Genomic DNA, 17,768 nt, shown 5'->3' with positions numbered 1-17,768 from the left:
TTTCCCCAAGAGGTGTGTAGGAAAGGTAAATGGAAAGCCAAGGATTTCTGAGCCCAGTGTTCTCTCCTTCCAGCCCCTCATTGCTCCTTCCCTGCCTTGGGCTCTTATGTGTTCTATGCCCTAGAGAGTGGGCAGGATATAGTATGTTGAAACCAAAAATTGGAAATTGGACCCCAAAGTATCTTCAAACCTCACACTTTCCAAAATCTCTTATATTATTCTTTTACACCCAAGTAACCTCCTCATAGCACTTGGTAGTTTTCCTTGTGTGGAAGCAACATCTTTGAGAAGCATGAACTTACAGATTAGTCCCAAGGAGTTAGGGTTGATACTTCCTCAAAGGTCCAACTCTTCTATGAAGCCATTCAGTTCTGATTCCCACCCCCTCCTCCCTTGAGGAGATCCCCTCATGCTTCTGGGTTCTGCGAATCACTGCAATGTCCAACAGAAATTCATGAAAGTTTGAGGAAATGAATCATGTGGTGGTGGGTTCTGTTCAGTCCAAATTCTGAGGGTCAGGAAAGGGTATACCAGGCACTGGGTCCAAAGGACACGCTCCATTCTTAGCTTTGCATTTTATGTATGCAATATGACCAGAAGCCTCTGCAGAATGTTTCCAGTCGGCATTGTCCCCTACTAATCTTCTTCAGCCAGGATTTTTCTGACCTTGGGCCATGATCATCACCAACCCCACTGCTCTTATAAGCAATACACACACTCCATCCCAGAGCCTGATGACTGAGGTCAACCTCAGGGCAAGTAAAGAGATTCGTGTCGTAGGGTCTCAGGGAAGAACGTGCCACCTAGAAAAGTTGGGCCCAGACAAGACAGTATTTTAACTCTGTAGCCTCTAAACATGCAAGATTCTGAATAAAGACACTGCCTTTGTTTGCTGGAATATCCACAAGAATGCAAAATCAGCAAAATCAGAGTCATGATTTTCAAGTGCAAAGATTCAGGAGAGCAGTAAGTGGAAAACAACCATTTAAAAACAGGATCAGAATACAAATAAGAGCCAAGAACAATATTTTACATCTTGAATGAAAGACATTTTCTTGAGACCCAACAGGCACTCTCCATTAAAATTAGGTCCATCCATGCAACTGACCCTCAACATTCAGAGAGTGAGTGCAGACATGCTTGTAAATGTTCCTTACCCAGAAGGCTCTGCTTCAATTGAAATGTGAGCATCTCCAACCAGAACAGCCTCTCCATTTGTTCTCTGGGCACAGCCCCACCACAAGTGCTCATGGGTCTCACCTTAAATTTATTCCCTAAACTCAAAGATTATCTAATTTTGGAAAAATTGTTCATATTATTGACTATAGAAGCTGTGACACTATTTCTAAACATACAGTTTTAAAGCTCAAACCCCATTCTGTTTCCTTCCTCCTAACAAAGTTAAAACATTTTCCCCAGTTTTAAGACTGACACCACTCATTTCCTGGTGAATTAGAATCTATATATTTCCAAATGAATATATATTTTTACAATGGGGAAATCCAAGCACAAGGTGTTGGTCATGTGGACTTCTTTGGCCCGAATTTGGTGAAGGGAATGCGCCATTGCTTTAAAATGAAGACACATCGATTTCACTAAATCCAGGGGTTCAAGCACAGGACACTCGCATTTTTCGTTTGGAGATCATTGAGTTGGTTCACTTTTCACATGCACACTGGCAGAGCATCACTTGATCCTGTTCATTTCACCAAACCCCCATCTCACTGTCTGCTCTTGGTGCTTGTCTGACCGACTTAAGCTTGAGACCGTGATGTTGCTGCACACGAGTTCAGGTCACTTCCATTTCTGAGTATGACTACCATGATCATCTCATAATTTCATAGCAGTGGTTGCTAGGGGTCTTAAGTGTCAACCTCATGACATTATCCATCTGCACATCACTTTCCTAACAGGGTTGGTACACATGTTCTCAATGAGCTCCTGAGTGCTCCCTGCACTCTGAAGCAGAACACATTGAGACCTAGCGCAGATGTTCTGGGTTTGCTTTGCAGTCCCCCATCTCCTGGGGTTGGGCTTGGTCAGTCATGTAATCAAGGTGCGCTGTGTCTCTCAAAATTCTGAAAGATGGAAATGATAGAAAATATGTCCAAGGAAAATGCAATCATATTTGCTGCAATTGTCTATTGTTGTACACTCAATAGGCAGACAACATTGCAGCTTAAAATTACAACAGTTCTTCATTTGCTTGTTTTTATTTGTTGCTTGGCTTCTCTTTTACTCTTTTGATGCACATAAATCTGATTTTTAGAAGGTCACTCATCCATGTTGTCTTCTTTGTGTGTACTTTCATTGCAATGGGGCACTTATTTGTATGCCTATTTCCTTACAAATGGTCTTTATAGATCTGGGATTTATATTTAGGTCTGTGATGATCACTTTGTGTTTGATTTTGTACATGAGCTGAGCTTTCAGTTGTCTTTCATTTTTCTGAGGGTGGTGACCCAATTGTGCCGGCCCCATTGTTGAAGAGAAGGTCGCTCTCCATTATAAAGTCCCTTGGGCCTTTGTTGAGGAGGAGTTGCCTGTATGTGTTGTTTATTAGTCTTCTATTCTGTTCCATTGGTCAACATACCTATCATTGTACGAGTGCCAGACTGTTTTGACTGCTGTGGTTGTGCAATAGTTTTGAGGTTGGTTTGTGTGAGGGTCTCTCTTTGTTCTTTTTTTTTGGGGGGGGGGGGGTCCCTTGATTATTTTGGGACTCTCCATATGGAGTAATCATTTTTCATTTCTTTAAAGGATTATGATGCCATTTGGATCAGGACAGCATTGTATTTAAAGATAGCTTTAGTTATGACATTTCCTTAGTATTGAGCGTCTTTATCCATGAAAATGGCATATTGAGAATGTGAACAGACTTGCATTGGGAAGCATAAACATTCATGAATCATGTCATCTTGATGAACAAGAGAGACAGAAAACAGATTAAGACACAAAGAGAGTTCGGATCAGTGCTGAGTCTGACCTGCACACTTCCCACTGAAGATGAGAGCCATAGGGGAGCCACATTCTGCTTTAATATGGTTTGTTCCCTACCTAGCCGCCTATATAACTCTAACCTATAACTCAATGTCACAATGAGTGAATTCTATGGAAGCCTCTGCTCTCAGTCTGTCCTTTCAGCAGCACAGCACCGTCTTTCTCTTCAGGCATCATTTGGAGAGTTTGAAAAACCGGTCTTTCTGATCCAATTCAAAAGCTAAACTCTGGCAGCACCCACTCACTCCATCTTCTCTAAATCTCATTAGAACTGAACCTCCAAGTTTCCCTGAATTTCTTCTGGAGCCTGATACTTAGAACCACATGCCGAGTAATTTTCCTCCCATTACCAAACAGACTTATTTTTCTACAGAATGTTTTCTTCTTATAATACAACTTTTTAAATGTATCAGGGATAGTCATGGTAATAGTAGAGAGATTCTCTGAGGGAAACCAAGACATGGAGAAGAACACCAATACCACAACAGGAAAGCAGTCCTGAACCTCCCTCCATCTGCACCTCCTCCTGGACCTAAGACCTGTGCTCTGTGGGTCTCAAGTGCCCCGTGGGGGCCTGTTTTCTCCCTGCAGGGGAGGTTTGTATCCCCGTTGAATCTGAATCTCCTCACTGTGATGGTAGCACAGTAACACAAAGGCATGTCCTCGAATTTCAGCCTGTTCATACACAGATACAATATGTTCTAGGAGTCGTCTTTGTATTATATACCACCACCCCAGTACTAATTCTTGAGACCCACTGCAGATGCTTCCCCAGAGCCTGGTGGATGCAGATCATGGCATAGCTACTTGTAAGGTGACCAGATGTCCTGCTTTTGGTGGGACAGTCCCGATTTCTAACAATGTGTCTGGCGTCCTGTGGCATTTTTTAAAAGTCCTGATTTTTGAAAAGAATGCACAACAAGCTAGGGAACAGCGGGAGAACGGGAAGGGAATATACGGTTTTTGGCTGCCATGTGGCTATTTCGCCAGGATATGAGTTTTATATTATTTTTGTTAATTTTATAATGTTAAACTTTAATAATAACAAATAATTGTTGAGAACTGATTATCAAGAACTGCTTATCAAAGTTCGCATTGCTGATCAGTTGTTAGAATTCGACCACCATTGTTTGGACTTAATGAACAATGGCATTTTTGCCATTGGCAACGATGAAAACATTTTGTAACTGTCGTGATGTCAACAAATTAGATATGCATATAATTTAGGTAATTTATTTATTTCATAAATACATACATTTTCTTGAATTTAGCAGAAAGTACCCGTGTTATTTATATTTTATAGTGGTGGCAAAAAGTCTAGCGCCAGCCTTGAAAGTGACACGACTTACGTTACAGCGAATTCAGAGAAAAAATAATGCAAGTTAGTATTGTTATTATTTAGAAAGAAATATAGGATTAAAATTTAAATAATTTTAAAATATAGTTAATTTATAGCAATCAAATTAATTTAATTTATAACCTAACAAAATATGTTCATGTAATTATGTACCTACTTGCTGTGTTTTTAAGCAATATATTTATAATATAATTTTAAATTATTTTTTTGGCAAACAATGCAATCCCATTAGTTTCCTATATGTGCTATGCATGCTATATGCACATACATATTATGTGCTTTGACATGTGACATGTGAAAAATATGGTCATCTTGAAACCAGTCCTATAGGTGATGCTAAGTTTCTTTTTTTAAAGGTAGAGCAGCATTTAAAATACACACTTAGTTGCCATCCGTGCTCAAAGAACAATAGGCAGCGCCCATCTTGTGTTTGGCCATCTTGTCGTTGGTCTTGTGGTTCTGGGATGTTCTGCAGATGGGACTTTAGGTATTGGTAGAGCAGCAGGCTCCTCCTGATGAATTTTAAGTTAAATACTATACACAATGTGTGTTGAATTCAGGGAAACAGAGTTCCATGGGAAGAAACTAGCATCCTGGGCCATTCATGTAAATATGAGAAAAGTTATACTTTTGCAATAAACAGAGAAACCACCAGAAAACTAGTTGCTGTCCAGTCAACTCTGACTCGTGGTGCCCCCATGTGGGTCACAGTAGAACTGTGCTACAGGTGGGTTCTGACGGCCAGATTCTTTTATCCAGAAGTAAACCACCAGGCCTTTCTTCCTAGACACCTCTGGGTGAATTCAAACCTCTAACCTCACAGCACTGAGTGTAAGAACTATACACTCCGATTACCCCTAAATCCAAACAACAAGCAGGAAAAACACCCATCTACAACAAAAAACCCACCACCACAAAAGCCACATCTGACTTCTGGCACCCCATGTGTTGTCAAAGGAGTACTGTGTTCCCAAGCGTTTTCTTTCTTTCTTTGTGTTCCCCCAAGCATTTTCAATGGCTGATATTTATGAAGTTACTCATCAGGCCTTTCATTAAATGTCCCCAATAGGGAAGCATTGCTGTTTGTTTCGTAGAAGGCCCCATCCCTGCTGTATGCGTCCATTGACCATAGTTATGGGGTCAGCCTTCTGCCAAACTCTCAACTCTTTTAACTTCCCAACCCCTTAGCTTCTGTGCTTGTCATATCTGCTTCCTGCTGTGCACAGGTCTAAGCATGGGGACTCGTGCCCTTCTTCCTTTCCTCCGGGCACGTAACATGTGCCTACTTCTGAGCGCTTCTTCAGTCTCGCTTGTCTGCTGAGTGCCAAAACACTGCATCAGAAAGTTGTGCAAATATCTATCTATGTAAAGTTCCTTTGGGTGCTAGAGGGGAAGGAGAGGAAGACAAGGATTATTCCTTCTGTTCTCAGCACCCAATCAGCAAAGATGGAACAATCAGATTATAATAGTGCGAGAAAAAACAAACCACTTACCAAGAAAATTAGGATTAAGAACAACTCTCCAAATCTGGCAACAGACCTTCAAGGAATAATCTAGAAAAACCTATGTCTGAGGCTCTTAAGTTACTGTTTTAGGCTGAAGGGTAATTCAAGACTCATCTATGTGACTGTTTATTGGACGAAGATCATGTTACTTTTTCAAAGTTCACTTGTTAAAAGGGACCTGTTTTGATCTATGGACTTATTAGGGAACACCCATTTCACTACTGTCAACTTAAAGAAACAACAAGGAAACAGTGACAAAATCACCCCAGCCTGGTTTCTCCCCCACCTCTCCTAGTTGTCCTGGAGACAGTTGTTGAATAAATAAGATAGAATATTTTTTGTTTTCCCTAATATAGCTGTGAATAATAATGGCCACCTATGTTCCAGCCTAGCCAAACACATCACATCCCTGCAAGTCCCAAAGGCAGTTTGAAATTCTAAGAGGGTCAAGTGGAATGGCTGGGGCTCCTGCCAGCATCGCATTGAATGATGTGGGAACCTTCAGGTCTCTCCTGCCAAAATATGTTTTTAAGCAATATGTATATAATAATGTATAATATAATTTTAAATTATTTTTTAGATTTTTAACATAATGAGTAAGAAAAGAGGATGCAAATACAATGATGATCTAAGAAGTGAATTTCCTTTTATTAAAAAAAACAAAAGCGATTACCTGGTAAAATGTGAGAAATGTAATGGTGAGTTTTCTATTTCGCACGGCAGGAAGAATGATATTTCAAAGCACTTGGAGACACAGAAACATAAAAGATATTTAAATACTGCTGCATCTTCCTTCAAAATACAGGAAATTCTTTTTTCGGAAAATAACTTATGGAGATGAAGAAAAGAAATTAGCATTAGCAGAAGGACTTATGTCTTTTCATGCTGTTAATCACAATCATTCCTTCAGATGTATGGACTCTACATCACAAGTTTTCAAAAAGTTGTTCAACAAAAATTTGCCTGTGCTAGAACAAAATCCAAGGCAACTGTGTGTAATGTGCTTTCCCCATATGCATTTTCAGAATTAAACAAAAATATAGAAAATAATTTTATATCCATATATTCTGATGCATCTAATAAGGATATAAAGTTATTTCCAACAATTATTAGATTTTTTGATTCGGAAACTGGAATAAATTAAAATTTTAGATTTCGTTTCTGTGCCTGGTGAAACTTCTGAAATAATTTTCAGTTCCATTATTAATATTTTGGGAAAAAAAACCAATTTAAAACATAAAATAATTCCATTTTGTGCAGACAACACAAACACAAATTTTGGAGGAAAAGTAAGAAGAGGAACAAATAATATTTTTTATAAATTAAACAAAAACCTTAATCAAAATATTGGTGTTGGTTGTGCAGTGCACATAATACATAATGCCATTCAAACAGCTGCTGATTTGTTGCCCATAGATGTGGAAAATATTGTTATTAAAATATATTCTTATCTCTATATATACACTGTGTGCGTTGAAATACTTCAAGAATTTTGTGAAACTGTGGAAGTCGAATATCAGAAAATACTTGGATACAGTAAAACACACTGGTTAGCTCTTTTGCCAGCTGTCAAAAGAATTTTGAAAATATACGATCCTTTGAAGTCCTACTTTCTATCATAGGATAAATGTCCTAGAATTTTAGAAGAGTTTTCTGAAAAAGAATCTTCAAAAATTTGCCTAGAGTTGGAACACAATCAAGCAGCTCTTTTTCAAAATGCTATAAAACTTACTGACGGTGACAAAATTTCAGTAATCGAAGTAGCAAATGAAGTTAATAATTTAACATTTCAATATCAAGAGAGTTAGAAAATAATTTTCTCCCATTAATTATCCGTAATAGTATAAGCCAGCTAGAAGAACAAGGTGCAATAAATCGTGCAGATATAATGAATCACGTTAAAAAGTCCTATAGTAACTGGATAGATTACGTAGAAGACTGGATGGTACATTTCAGTGATATTGAACATTTTCATTGGGCTACATTAAAACAACAACTTAATTGGAATGATGTGCAAAAATCATTCGATTTCGATCATATTACTCAAAATTTCCCATATAGTAATATTTCAAAAAATGATCTTTTAAAATAGGTATCATTACTTTAAAAATAAATTGATAAGGAAAAGATTAAATATGGGCATCAGCAAAAATCACAAAAGAGAACAAATGGTTAGAAATATTTTATCAATTTGAAACAAACCATGTTCCATACAATAATGCACTAAAAATTGTGGAATATGCGGATGCTGTCGTTACCAGGAACTAATGCTGTGACTGAATGCGTTTTTTTCTACAGTAAATAAAGTGTGGACATCAGAAAAATCGCAATTAAGTATTGAGACATTGAAACCATTTTATGTGTGAAATATAATTTAACGAATTCTTGTGAAAAATTTCATGACCTTTTAAACAACAGCAGCAATCTACTAAACAATTCACTCAAATGAGAAATATGCCAAAGAATAAAATAATACTATACATAATTTTTAATGTATTATATTTGTAAATTGTACTCATATTGAAATTAAAAATATATTACAATACTATTTTGTGTTCTATGCAAATTATTGTTGCTCCATATAGACCAAATTTTTAATCAAGAACACCCGCTCCTCCCCCCCCGCCCCTGTCAATGATGTTCTGCTTTACCAATGTTAAAACCTGGACACCTTATAAAAAGAGTAATACAGAACCCACAGATTGTGGGGAAATAAATCTTTAGCAGTGAGGAGAGGGAGAGAGCAGGGGAAGAGAAGAAGAGGAGATGACAACTGGACAACTGTGGCATTTTCAGGAATTCCCCATATTGATGCTCACCTGAGGAGACTTGAGTCTCAGTGCTGCAGCACTGGGAGCAGAACCTGAAATCAGTGTCTGAGTCTGAGAGGCATTCAGGTGAAAACCAGGAGAGAGATGGTCAAGTGGAGCAGATGGCATCAGATGCTGTCAAGTGTGCGTCTCTGTGGCCCCAGCAGCTGGCTTGTCAATTGGGGAAATTCCACTTGGGTAGCATGCCTTCCACCCACCACTTTTCTTTTTTTGTTTTCCACCATTTTTCTTTCAGTTCTTCTTTCTGTCTGGGCTTGTGTGTTGTTTCGATTCAAATGCAAATGTGTTTCAAATGCAAACAGAGCCATCCAAAGAGAACAGGTGTCAACAGGGTTTCCAGCCTAAAAAGATTAAGAATGAATCCATTGCCACTCCAGGCCCAGAGCCTCACCTCTAGGCCCCTCCCTCCACGTCTCCCTCATTATCTCCAGGCCCCACCCCTTCGCATAGACACCACCCGACCCCCCTCCCCAAGTGATGCAATTTCCTGCAGAACTCACTTCTGAGTGAGAAGGATCCGAGTGAGCATCCCACGACTTCCTACGGGTGAGTTTTTGTTTCTGTGCTGATCCCCGGCGCGGAATCGCCCGCAGGCCTGGCCTCCCCAGCTGTGTCTGGGTTCCTGCGGACGTTATGGATCCCGCACCTGGTGTTCCATTGTTCCAGATCGCCACGACCCCCCTGGGACATTTCCAGTTAAACCCTTTCTGAGCTGGCTACAGGCCTCTGCCTTCGGGCCCGGGAATATTCTGGCTGAATTTCTTGCTCAGAGATCCTCCTGCACCCTCACCTCTCACTCCAGAAAGGCGTGATTGGGGGTGGGTTCTTGCCAGGGCCCGGTCCCTTCAGTGTCAGGTCGCAGGCATGAGAGCATGGGGACCTTAGAGTGGCCTTTACTGAAAGGACAGGGCAGCCTTGCAGGCATCAGGTCACCCCCTTGGTGACTGAGGTCTGTATTAGAGTTTAACTTCTCAGCACCTTGTTTTGCAAAAGGGTGACAATAGCAGTGACAGCCCCAAATCTCGGCACAGATTAAATCCTCACATAGATTGCAGTCCCCTCAAAGAGTAAGCCTCCATTGAATGGTTTCTGCCTAGGAACAAAGGTAGTAGGTAATTGCCCTCAGGCTTTGGAGTGTGGATTACCTTCACCTCTACACAGGCAGCCCAGGGAGAAGCAGTCTTTCTTGGAGGTTTTTTGTCTGCGTGTGTGTGCCTTTGATGGAGGTCACCAAACTGTAGAAAGTACTGGGGGTCTCCTAAACCGCAGCCATGTGCTACAGTCTTGCCCTGACTGCATTAGTCAGGAGGCCCTGGACCCATTTGTAAACCCTCAATCTAAGGATGGAATATCTGTCATTGTGATGCATTCATTGGCCACCAGCCATGCTTTTGTCTGTCATTGTGATGCATTCATTGGCCACCAGCCATGCTTTTGTGAGTTTCCTTTGCCCTGCCCCTCCCCCAATCCCTCTTTAGCTCCCATCTCAATTGTGAACCTGGGAAGCCATTTCCTCCTCCTTTTGGTGGCTTCCCTTATTCAGATGATCTGTTTGTCTTTGTGCTATATTTGTCTCATAAGATTTAATAAATGTTCTCTTTAAACTGTATTTAAAATTGGGTCTCCTTTTTACTCTGTAACATATCTTGCTGCATGATCCTTCTTTCTTAACCATTTCTGCTTTTGGAAACTAGCTTCTGCTCCGTTTTAGACAGTAAAAGGAACTCCAATCTCAAATATAATTTAAGAAGAACATTTATTAAGTTTTAAAAGAGACAAAGAGAATACAAAGACACAGACCTGTCACTGGATGAAGGAGATCGTTAGCACAGTTTAGGGAAACATTCAAGTCGAGAATCTAATTAAGTAAGATTGCAGTGTTGTACATGAGCTGGACCAGAACAACTGAGATGTGAGATTGAAAGAAATAGAAAAGTTTATAAACAAAAAAGAAGAAGAATCAGCGCAAGGACCAGCAGCCTGAAAGGGAAAAAAAAAAGCTTGGCTGGATGGTTCCCTCCTGCTTACAGACTTGGGTTTTTATAAGGTTTCATTAATCTGCTGAGCTGTACAGAAGCAGAACTTGCTGTTAAGCAGCGCAGCTGATCAAGCTGGTACAGAAGCAGACTTTGCAGTTGCACAATTTCTTGGTCCAGGATAGTTTTTTGCTGATTTTAAGAACAAGGGGCTATTTTTTTTTTGAGAATGCTGTAAGGCCTGTGGTTGCATTTTAGGACTGGGGCAGAATGTTTGCTTAGTATAAATGGCTTTACTTACGCTAACTATTACAGCAGCAGAGGAAACTGTCACAAGTTTATGATTGGTGGAACTTCAGTACAGCATTGTTATAAATGGGACTACAAAAGCAGGGACAGGACCATAACTGAGCCACCTTCGTTGCCAGATAGAGGATTTTACAAGATTGCTCCAGGGCCATCTGACCCAGGCAGTCAGGGCTCAATTGATAAGCCATGGCTCCTGACTCTAGGACCCCCTGGACTGGCTGGAGATTGGTGAACGGTATCAACTTTCCAAGTTCCTCTGCTCCTGGGGAAATTTAATCTATATGCTTGCTTAAGGATCAGAAAGAATTCAGTGGAGGCTTAAGCTGCACAGCCATCTATATCCCTTTCCTCACTGGAGTGCTAAGACTTTACTCTCTACTACAGCTCCTGAGATTGGTCTCTGTGATGCTGTACCTTTCCACTTGGAGTGTGAAGAGCCCCACGTGGGGATGTTTCCCCTAATAAACCTCCACTCAGAGATTAGTTGTGTGAATGGCTCATCTCTATCAATGCTTTCCACCACCCCCTTTATCATCCCTTTTGACTCTTAGAGCAATGCTGGCCCAGATTTAGTGTCCACTCATTTTATAAACAGGGAATTTTGCTTTCCTTTTACATCTTTTGATTTGCAGAATCCAGAAATTATTTATTTTTAGGTCCTTTTTTGTATTAATCTGGAGAAATAATAGGCTTCAGTGTCTTGGTTTTGAAAATCCACAGGGTAGTACTTCTCTGTCCTATAGGGTCACTATGAGTCAGAATTGGTTTATTTTCGTAGTATATGCTCTCAAGGTCAGCACTTTTTTGTTAATTTGCTAAATTTAGCTTCTATATTTTCCAACTTATGCTTAATTGAGTTGGTCCTCAATTCCCCCAACCTCTTCTCCTCACAAGACTGAGTTTGAAATCATCAGTGGTGGGCCATACATCCACATCCTAACAGCTGCATACTTTGACTGAAGGACATTAAGTCTCATTTGCTAACTTGCTGACACTCTCCTCTCTATTTTTTTATTGCTTAAGCTTGCTATTTCTGCATTGGTCCCCAGACCCACCAGATTCAAAATTTTGGTGGGCTGCTGCCCATGCCCATATTGGATACCAGCAGGAAGTTCCCAGCTGGTCCATCCCCCTAGTCAGTGTGTACAGCTGTGATTGGAGCCAAAAGTGTTCCCACCCACTCAGGGTGTGTTGCTTTATAAACCAGAATCCGAGTGGTGCTTGGGGCCCAGATGTATTGAGAGCTAGCTGTTGCCTGTTTCTTGGCAGCTGCCTCCAGTAAAGCTTTTCATTTGATGCTTTTCGATGTGGCCCTCATTGGTCTCGAGGCCCGGATATAACAGTTTCTTGGAACCAAATTCAAAGTAGGTAAATACTTTTTATCCTTTTGATTGGTTTCATATGTTAACTATTTCACCTTCAATTTGTTTGAATTTACTGTGCAAGAACTGTGTCCTACTAATAGCTCCTCATTTTAAAAAATTGTGTCATAACTATTCCTAATAGAAGGCAAGATCCAGACATATAACTCATATACAGTAGATATGATCGTATTTAAAATAAGCTACCATTTTCTCTGTGCCCCACTGCATGGTAATGCTTGAATGTTGTAGCCTTTTAGCCAAGTGGTCTTGATAAGAAGCTTAATTTTATTCACTGTGACCAGATTGCCATATCATGGGCCAAAACTGCTTTCATTTCATGTAGCTGCTAAACATTTAACCACTGGATCAGTAGGACTTCTTCACTGACTAATTTAGATATGCCAAGTTCTCACCAGGCTTACATGTTTCTTATTATAGACATGGTGATTCTTAATGAGTATTGTTTTAGTTATTTAATTATATTTTCAACATAATGCCAATGTGCATACATAGACTTGAATATGCTATCATGTTTAATTTTCCCTTTGGTTTGGTACCTTGGAGCTAATTCCATCTTGTGGAAAATTCATGTGTTATAAAGCAGAAAAGTTCCATAGTGTTTCCAGAGTGTCACATTTGTGGAAGCAGATCTCCAGTCCTGTCTTCTTCCACAGTAATGCAGACTGTTTAACCCGTCAATCCTCAGTTGAACAGTGCAGTGCAAGCTGTTTGTAGAACCCTTCATTGTTTCTGAGCCCCCAAACTAACTCACTGCCACAAAGTCAATTCTGACTCACAGTGTTCCACTATAGGTGTCTGAGATTCAAAATCTATACCGGAGTAGACAGTCTCGTTTCCTCTTACAGAGCTGCTGGTTGCCTTGAAGTGCCAGCCTTGAAGGTAGCAAATGAAGCCAGAATTCTCTATCTCTCTAAATGAAGCAAACCAAGCAGATGCCATCAAATCCACACCAACTCCTGGAGGCTCCATGTGTGTCATTGCACAGGGATGTTGCAGAGGGGTTTCAGTGACAGGTTTCTCAAAGTGCATCACCCAGTCTTTCTTCCCTGGAGACTGACTGAGTAGAAACAAACGTCCAATCTTTCCATGAACACCTATCCATGTTAACCATTTGTAATGCTCAGGGACATAAAAAACTAAACAAGGCACACATGCTTGCTTGTACACACACTTTGAAAAGTCAGTACTGTGGTTGCTTTTTCTTTCTTTTTAAAATAATTTTATTGAGGGCTTGTACAGCTCTTACCACAATTCATACATACATTCATTGTGTCAAGAACATTTGTACATATGATGACATTATTGTTTTCAAAACATTTTTTTCTACTTGAGGCCTTGGTATCAGCTCTTCATTTTTTACCCTCCTCCCCTCATGAACCATTGATGATTTGTACATTATCATTATTTTTTCATGTGTTACACTTACCAGTGTCTCCCTTCACCCACTTTAGTGTTGTCTGTCCCCCTGGGAGGAGGTTATATGTAAATCATTGTGATCAGTTCCAAGGCTGAGTTTTTTAACTATAACATGAGAAACTACACACTTGAATCTGTCAAATTTCAAGACTCAGAAAAATAAAGTCCTTCTGTTAATTTCCAGCTCTCACAAGTTTCTATGTGAATTGTACAGATATACTGTAACCTAACTGGACTCTACAGTAACTTGAGAATGAAATTAATATCAACTTTAATAGATCTTGAATTGAGATGCTATATGTAAAATGCTTAATACTCTGAGTTTTCATGGAAGATCAAAAGGCATCCCAAAGATTTTTAAGATGTACAATATTTGAGGAATTATCAAAGATTTATTACATTATTCTGTTTAACATAAAATATTAGGAACAGATATGCAGTGAATTCAAAACGTTCATGGATAAATTCCATAACCTTTATCATGGAAGGGTCATGACCTTTTTGAAGGCCTTTTGTGCATTCGTGGCATAAAGGATTGGCTACCAGTAAGCTCCTTGTATTTTTCACTCAGGTTGCGGGCTGTGTAGAAACTATCATATTAAATGGAAAAATTAAGGATGTATCTGAGGTTGGGCTTAGCATGAAGGCTGGAAATCAACTCACTGTTGTCTAGTTGATTCCTACTCAGCAGCTGTTGAGAGCTAGGGTGAAAATTGCCCGTGTGTGTCCAAGGCTAGCGCTCTTTGTGGAGGTAGAACATCTCCTCTTCCTGCAACAGGGATGCACAAGTGAGCAGACATGTGAATCTCCTGTGTAACATGCCTGCATGTTTGTGTCATCTGGGCATGCAACAGCGTTCTTTGGGACTGATAAAGGCACAACACATTTGCCACTTTGCTCTGAGCCTCAACCCAAAGGTGCTCAGTTCCAGCTCCATAGATTAGCAAACCCAGCTTTAAGTGCCCAGAGACACCCACTCCACCAGTGGATTCCAGCTTATAGTGACCCTGAAGGACAAGGTAGAATTACTGACCTTGCAGTTAGCAGCTCACCACAGTTTCCATCAGGGATAATCTAGTGAATAAAAATGTAAATTCCAAGATGAGTTAATCAAAATTTAGCTATAAAAACTCTCTGAAATAAAGTTTTATGAAAATTGGGAGTTTTCAGGTGTTATATTATTTCTTTTATATTATACTATTTTTAGCACTTTTATTGTCAACTATGTGATAAACAAGAGGTCCATAAACTATCCATTCTTCATTTATAGGAAATGAAATCCCTGCTAATACATAGAAACCATTAGGGTTTTTTTGTCCTTCCAGTGTTCTACTGTGATCACATTTCTTACCTGCTTGGAGATTATGATTATATGCCTTTGAGAAGTTTTTATTGCAGTACATTATTATTATTATTGCTCTTATAATATGTTTCAATCTGTGTTAGTGCTGGTGGACTAGAGAAACAAATTCATAGACACTCATGTGTACAAGAAAGGTTTATATACAAAAGCAATTGAATATTGAGAAAACAGTCCCAGCCCCAGTCCAGATCAAGTCCATATGTCTGATATTAGTCCATATTGCCCAATTCCAATTTATAAAGTCTTCTTCAGACTCACAAAACACATGGAATAACACCAAATGCAGAAAGATCATAGGCCAATGGGTAGGAAGTCTTGTCGATCCGGTGGCACTGTAAGCATCTCAGTGCTGACAAGGGGTCTCCACGTGATTCTCCAGCTCAGGGCACTAGCTTAGTTCCATGAGTCTTCTCAGCTGCAATGTCTCCAGGGAGTGAGCAGTGAGAGAGTGTTTCCACCTTAAAGGAGGAATACCAGGGCTCCCAGAATCAGGAGAAGGCCATGCCCACACAGAGGCCTCATTGACCTGATTGATGGGCTAGACTCCACCCCTTCACCATTAATCTTCTCAAATTGATAACAGATTCTATAACTACCACACATTCGGAGGTTTTTGTTTGCTTGTTTGTTTTTACCATTTGACTGTTTATTTTGGTTTTTCAGTCATAATTTAGACAGCAGTGTGTTTTGTCACTCAACATTTTCTACACAAAGTGTTCAGTGACATTGGCTACATTCTTCATCATTTGTAAAACATTCTCAGCATTTCTGTTCTTATTGTTCTCTTTTAGTTAATCTAGTTTCCCTGCTCCCTTTCATCCTCACCTCTACTTAAAAATAATTGTCCTTTGGTTTCATAGAATTAACTTTTTTAGTGGAGGAAAGTACTCACAGGCACTCTTAAAGTACTCTCTTATGAGCCAATCGATTATTTAGCTAAAAGGTGACTGCAGAGGCTAGTTTGGGTTCAAGGTTTAAAGAGTGTCTTAAATGATTTTTTTAAAGTGTCTCAACTCATTGTTTGTTTGTTTGTTTACTTGGTTTTCTTTTTCAGGAATTTGAGATACTATTGGACATTTTACTCCCATTCTGTCCAGAACTTAATTAGAATGATCTGTCATGGTAACCGGCACAATCCCATCTAGTTCTGGTTTCAGGGTAGATGAAACCAGACTCGATACTGTAGACTAGATTCTTCATTGAATCTTTGACTTCTATCTTTCACTTTAATGCCAGTTGAGTAAAGACCAATAATTTATCTCAGATGGCCACTCACAGCTGATAAAATCCCAGACATGACTCTCCAAAGTAGAATGTAGAATATTACACTTTTGGATGATTGATATATATATATATTTTTTTTTTTTCAGAAAGCCAGTCTTTGAATTTCAAAAAAGCTGTGCCACACATTTCTACCGGGTGCTGATGGTCACCTGCCATACTCGCACGAGGTTATCTGTGTAACCTGCAAACAGAGTCTGGCCATCAGCAGACCAGGTCAGAGAGGTGCACTGGGGTGATTTGGCCTTGCTGCTGGTGCTGATCACTTCTTGCTTCAGCTCATCAACAATGATCTTGCCCTCCAAGTCCCAGATCTTGATGCTGGGGTCAGTGGCAGCACAGAGCCAGTAGCGGTTGGGACTGAAGCACAGGGCATTGATAATGTCTCCTCCATCGAGGGTATAAAGGTGCTTGCCTTCATTGAGATCCCACAGCATGGCCTGGCCATCCTTGCCTCCAGAAGCACAGAGGGATCCATCCGGAGAGACTGTCACAGTGTTCAGGTAGCCTGTGTGGCTGATGTGGTTCGTTTTCAGTTTGCAATTAGCCAAGTTCCACACCTTGACCAACTTGTCCCAGCCACAGGAGACGATGATGGGGTTGCTGCTGTTGGGCGAAAAGCGCACACGGGACACCCATTCAGAGTGGCTCTCGTCCTGTACGGTGCACTTGCAAACGCCCAGAGTATTCCACAGCTTGATGGTCTTATCTCGGGAGCCTGAGACAATCTGCCAGTTGTCAGAGGAGAAGGCCGCACTCAGCACGTCCTTGGTATGGCCAACATGGCGGCGTGTGGTGGTGCCCATTGTAAGATCCCAGAGACGTAGTGTTCCATCCCAGGAGCCTGAGAGCGCAAACTGGCCATCAGAAGAGATGACCACGTTGCTCACAAAGTGAGAGTGACCACGCAGAGCACGTTGGGGAATGCCATAGTTGCTCTCATCCCTCGTGAGCTTCCACATGATGATGGTCTTATCTCGCGAAGCAGACAGAATCATGGCGGGGAACTGTGGCGTGGTAGCGATCTGCGTTACCCAGCCGTTGTGGCCCTTGAGGGTGCCACGAAGGGTCATTTGCTCAGTCAGGGTGGCAGCGGGTGCGGGGGTCGCAGCAGTGACAAGGATGGCTCCGGATAGCTCCCACACCAGCTCCTGCTGCTGTTCAGCGTGGAAACAAAAGCTTGGATGATATTAAGACAAGTAACCTAGCTATCCCGTGAGACTATTTTATGTCCAAGAAATATTCATAACTGTGACACCCATGTCTTAATCCATAAACTGTGCAGTTTAGTTTTGCCTCTTTTGAGCTTTCTGTATATTCCATGATAAACTGTGTCTGGGTTCTC

At 40.6% G+C, this 17,768-nt stretch overlaps 1 protein-coding gene across 1 annotated transcript; it reads right to left on the bottom strand.

Moving 5' to 3' along the window:
• Positions 1-16,554: 16,554 nt before the first annotated feature.
• Positions 16,555-17,529, bottom strand: LOC142427458 (small ribosomal subunit protein RACK1-like). Its single transcript, XM_075532725.1, has one exon. It carries the CDS (start codon positions 17,494-17,496, stop codon positions 16,555-16,557), a length of 942 nt encoding a protein of 313 aa, XP_075388840.1. The 5' UTR covers positions 17,497-17,529.
• Positions 17,530-17,768: the final 239 nt, after the last annotated feature.

The sequence above is a fragment of the Tenrec ecaudatus genome, chromosome 15 (assembly GCF_050624435.1).
Source record: "Tenrec ecaudatus isolate mTenEca1 chromosome 15, mTenEca1.hap1, whole genome shotgun sequence".
NCBI lineage: Eukaryota > Metazoa > Chordata > Mammalia > Afrosoricida > Tenrecidae > Tenrec > Tenrec ecaudatus.
This window is presented reverse-complemented; position numbering and strand designations above follow the sequence as displayed.

Bases quoted from the DNA above. Each gene is read 5' to 3' on its own strand.
- LOC142427458 (XM_075532725.1), bottom strand. From the start codon at position 17,496: ATGACCCTTCGTGGCACCCTCAAGGGCCACAACGGCTGGGTAACGCAG.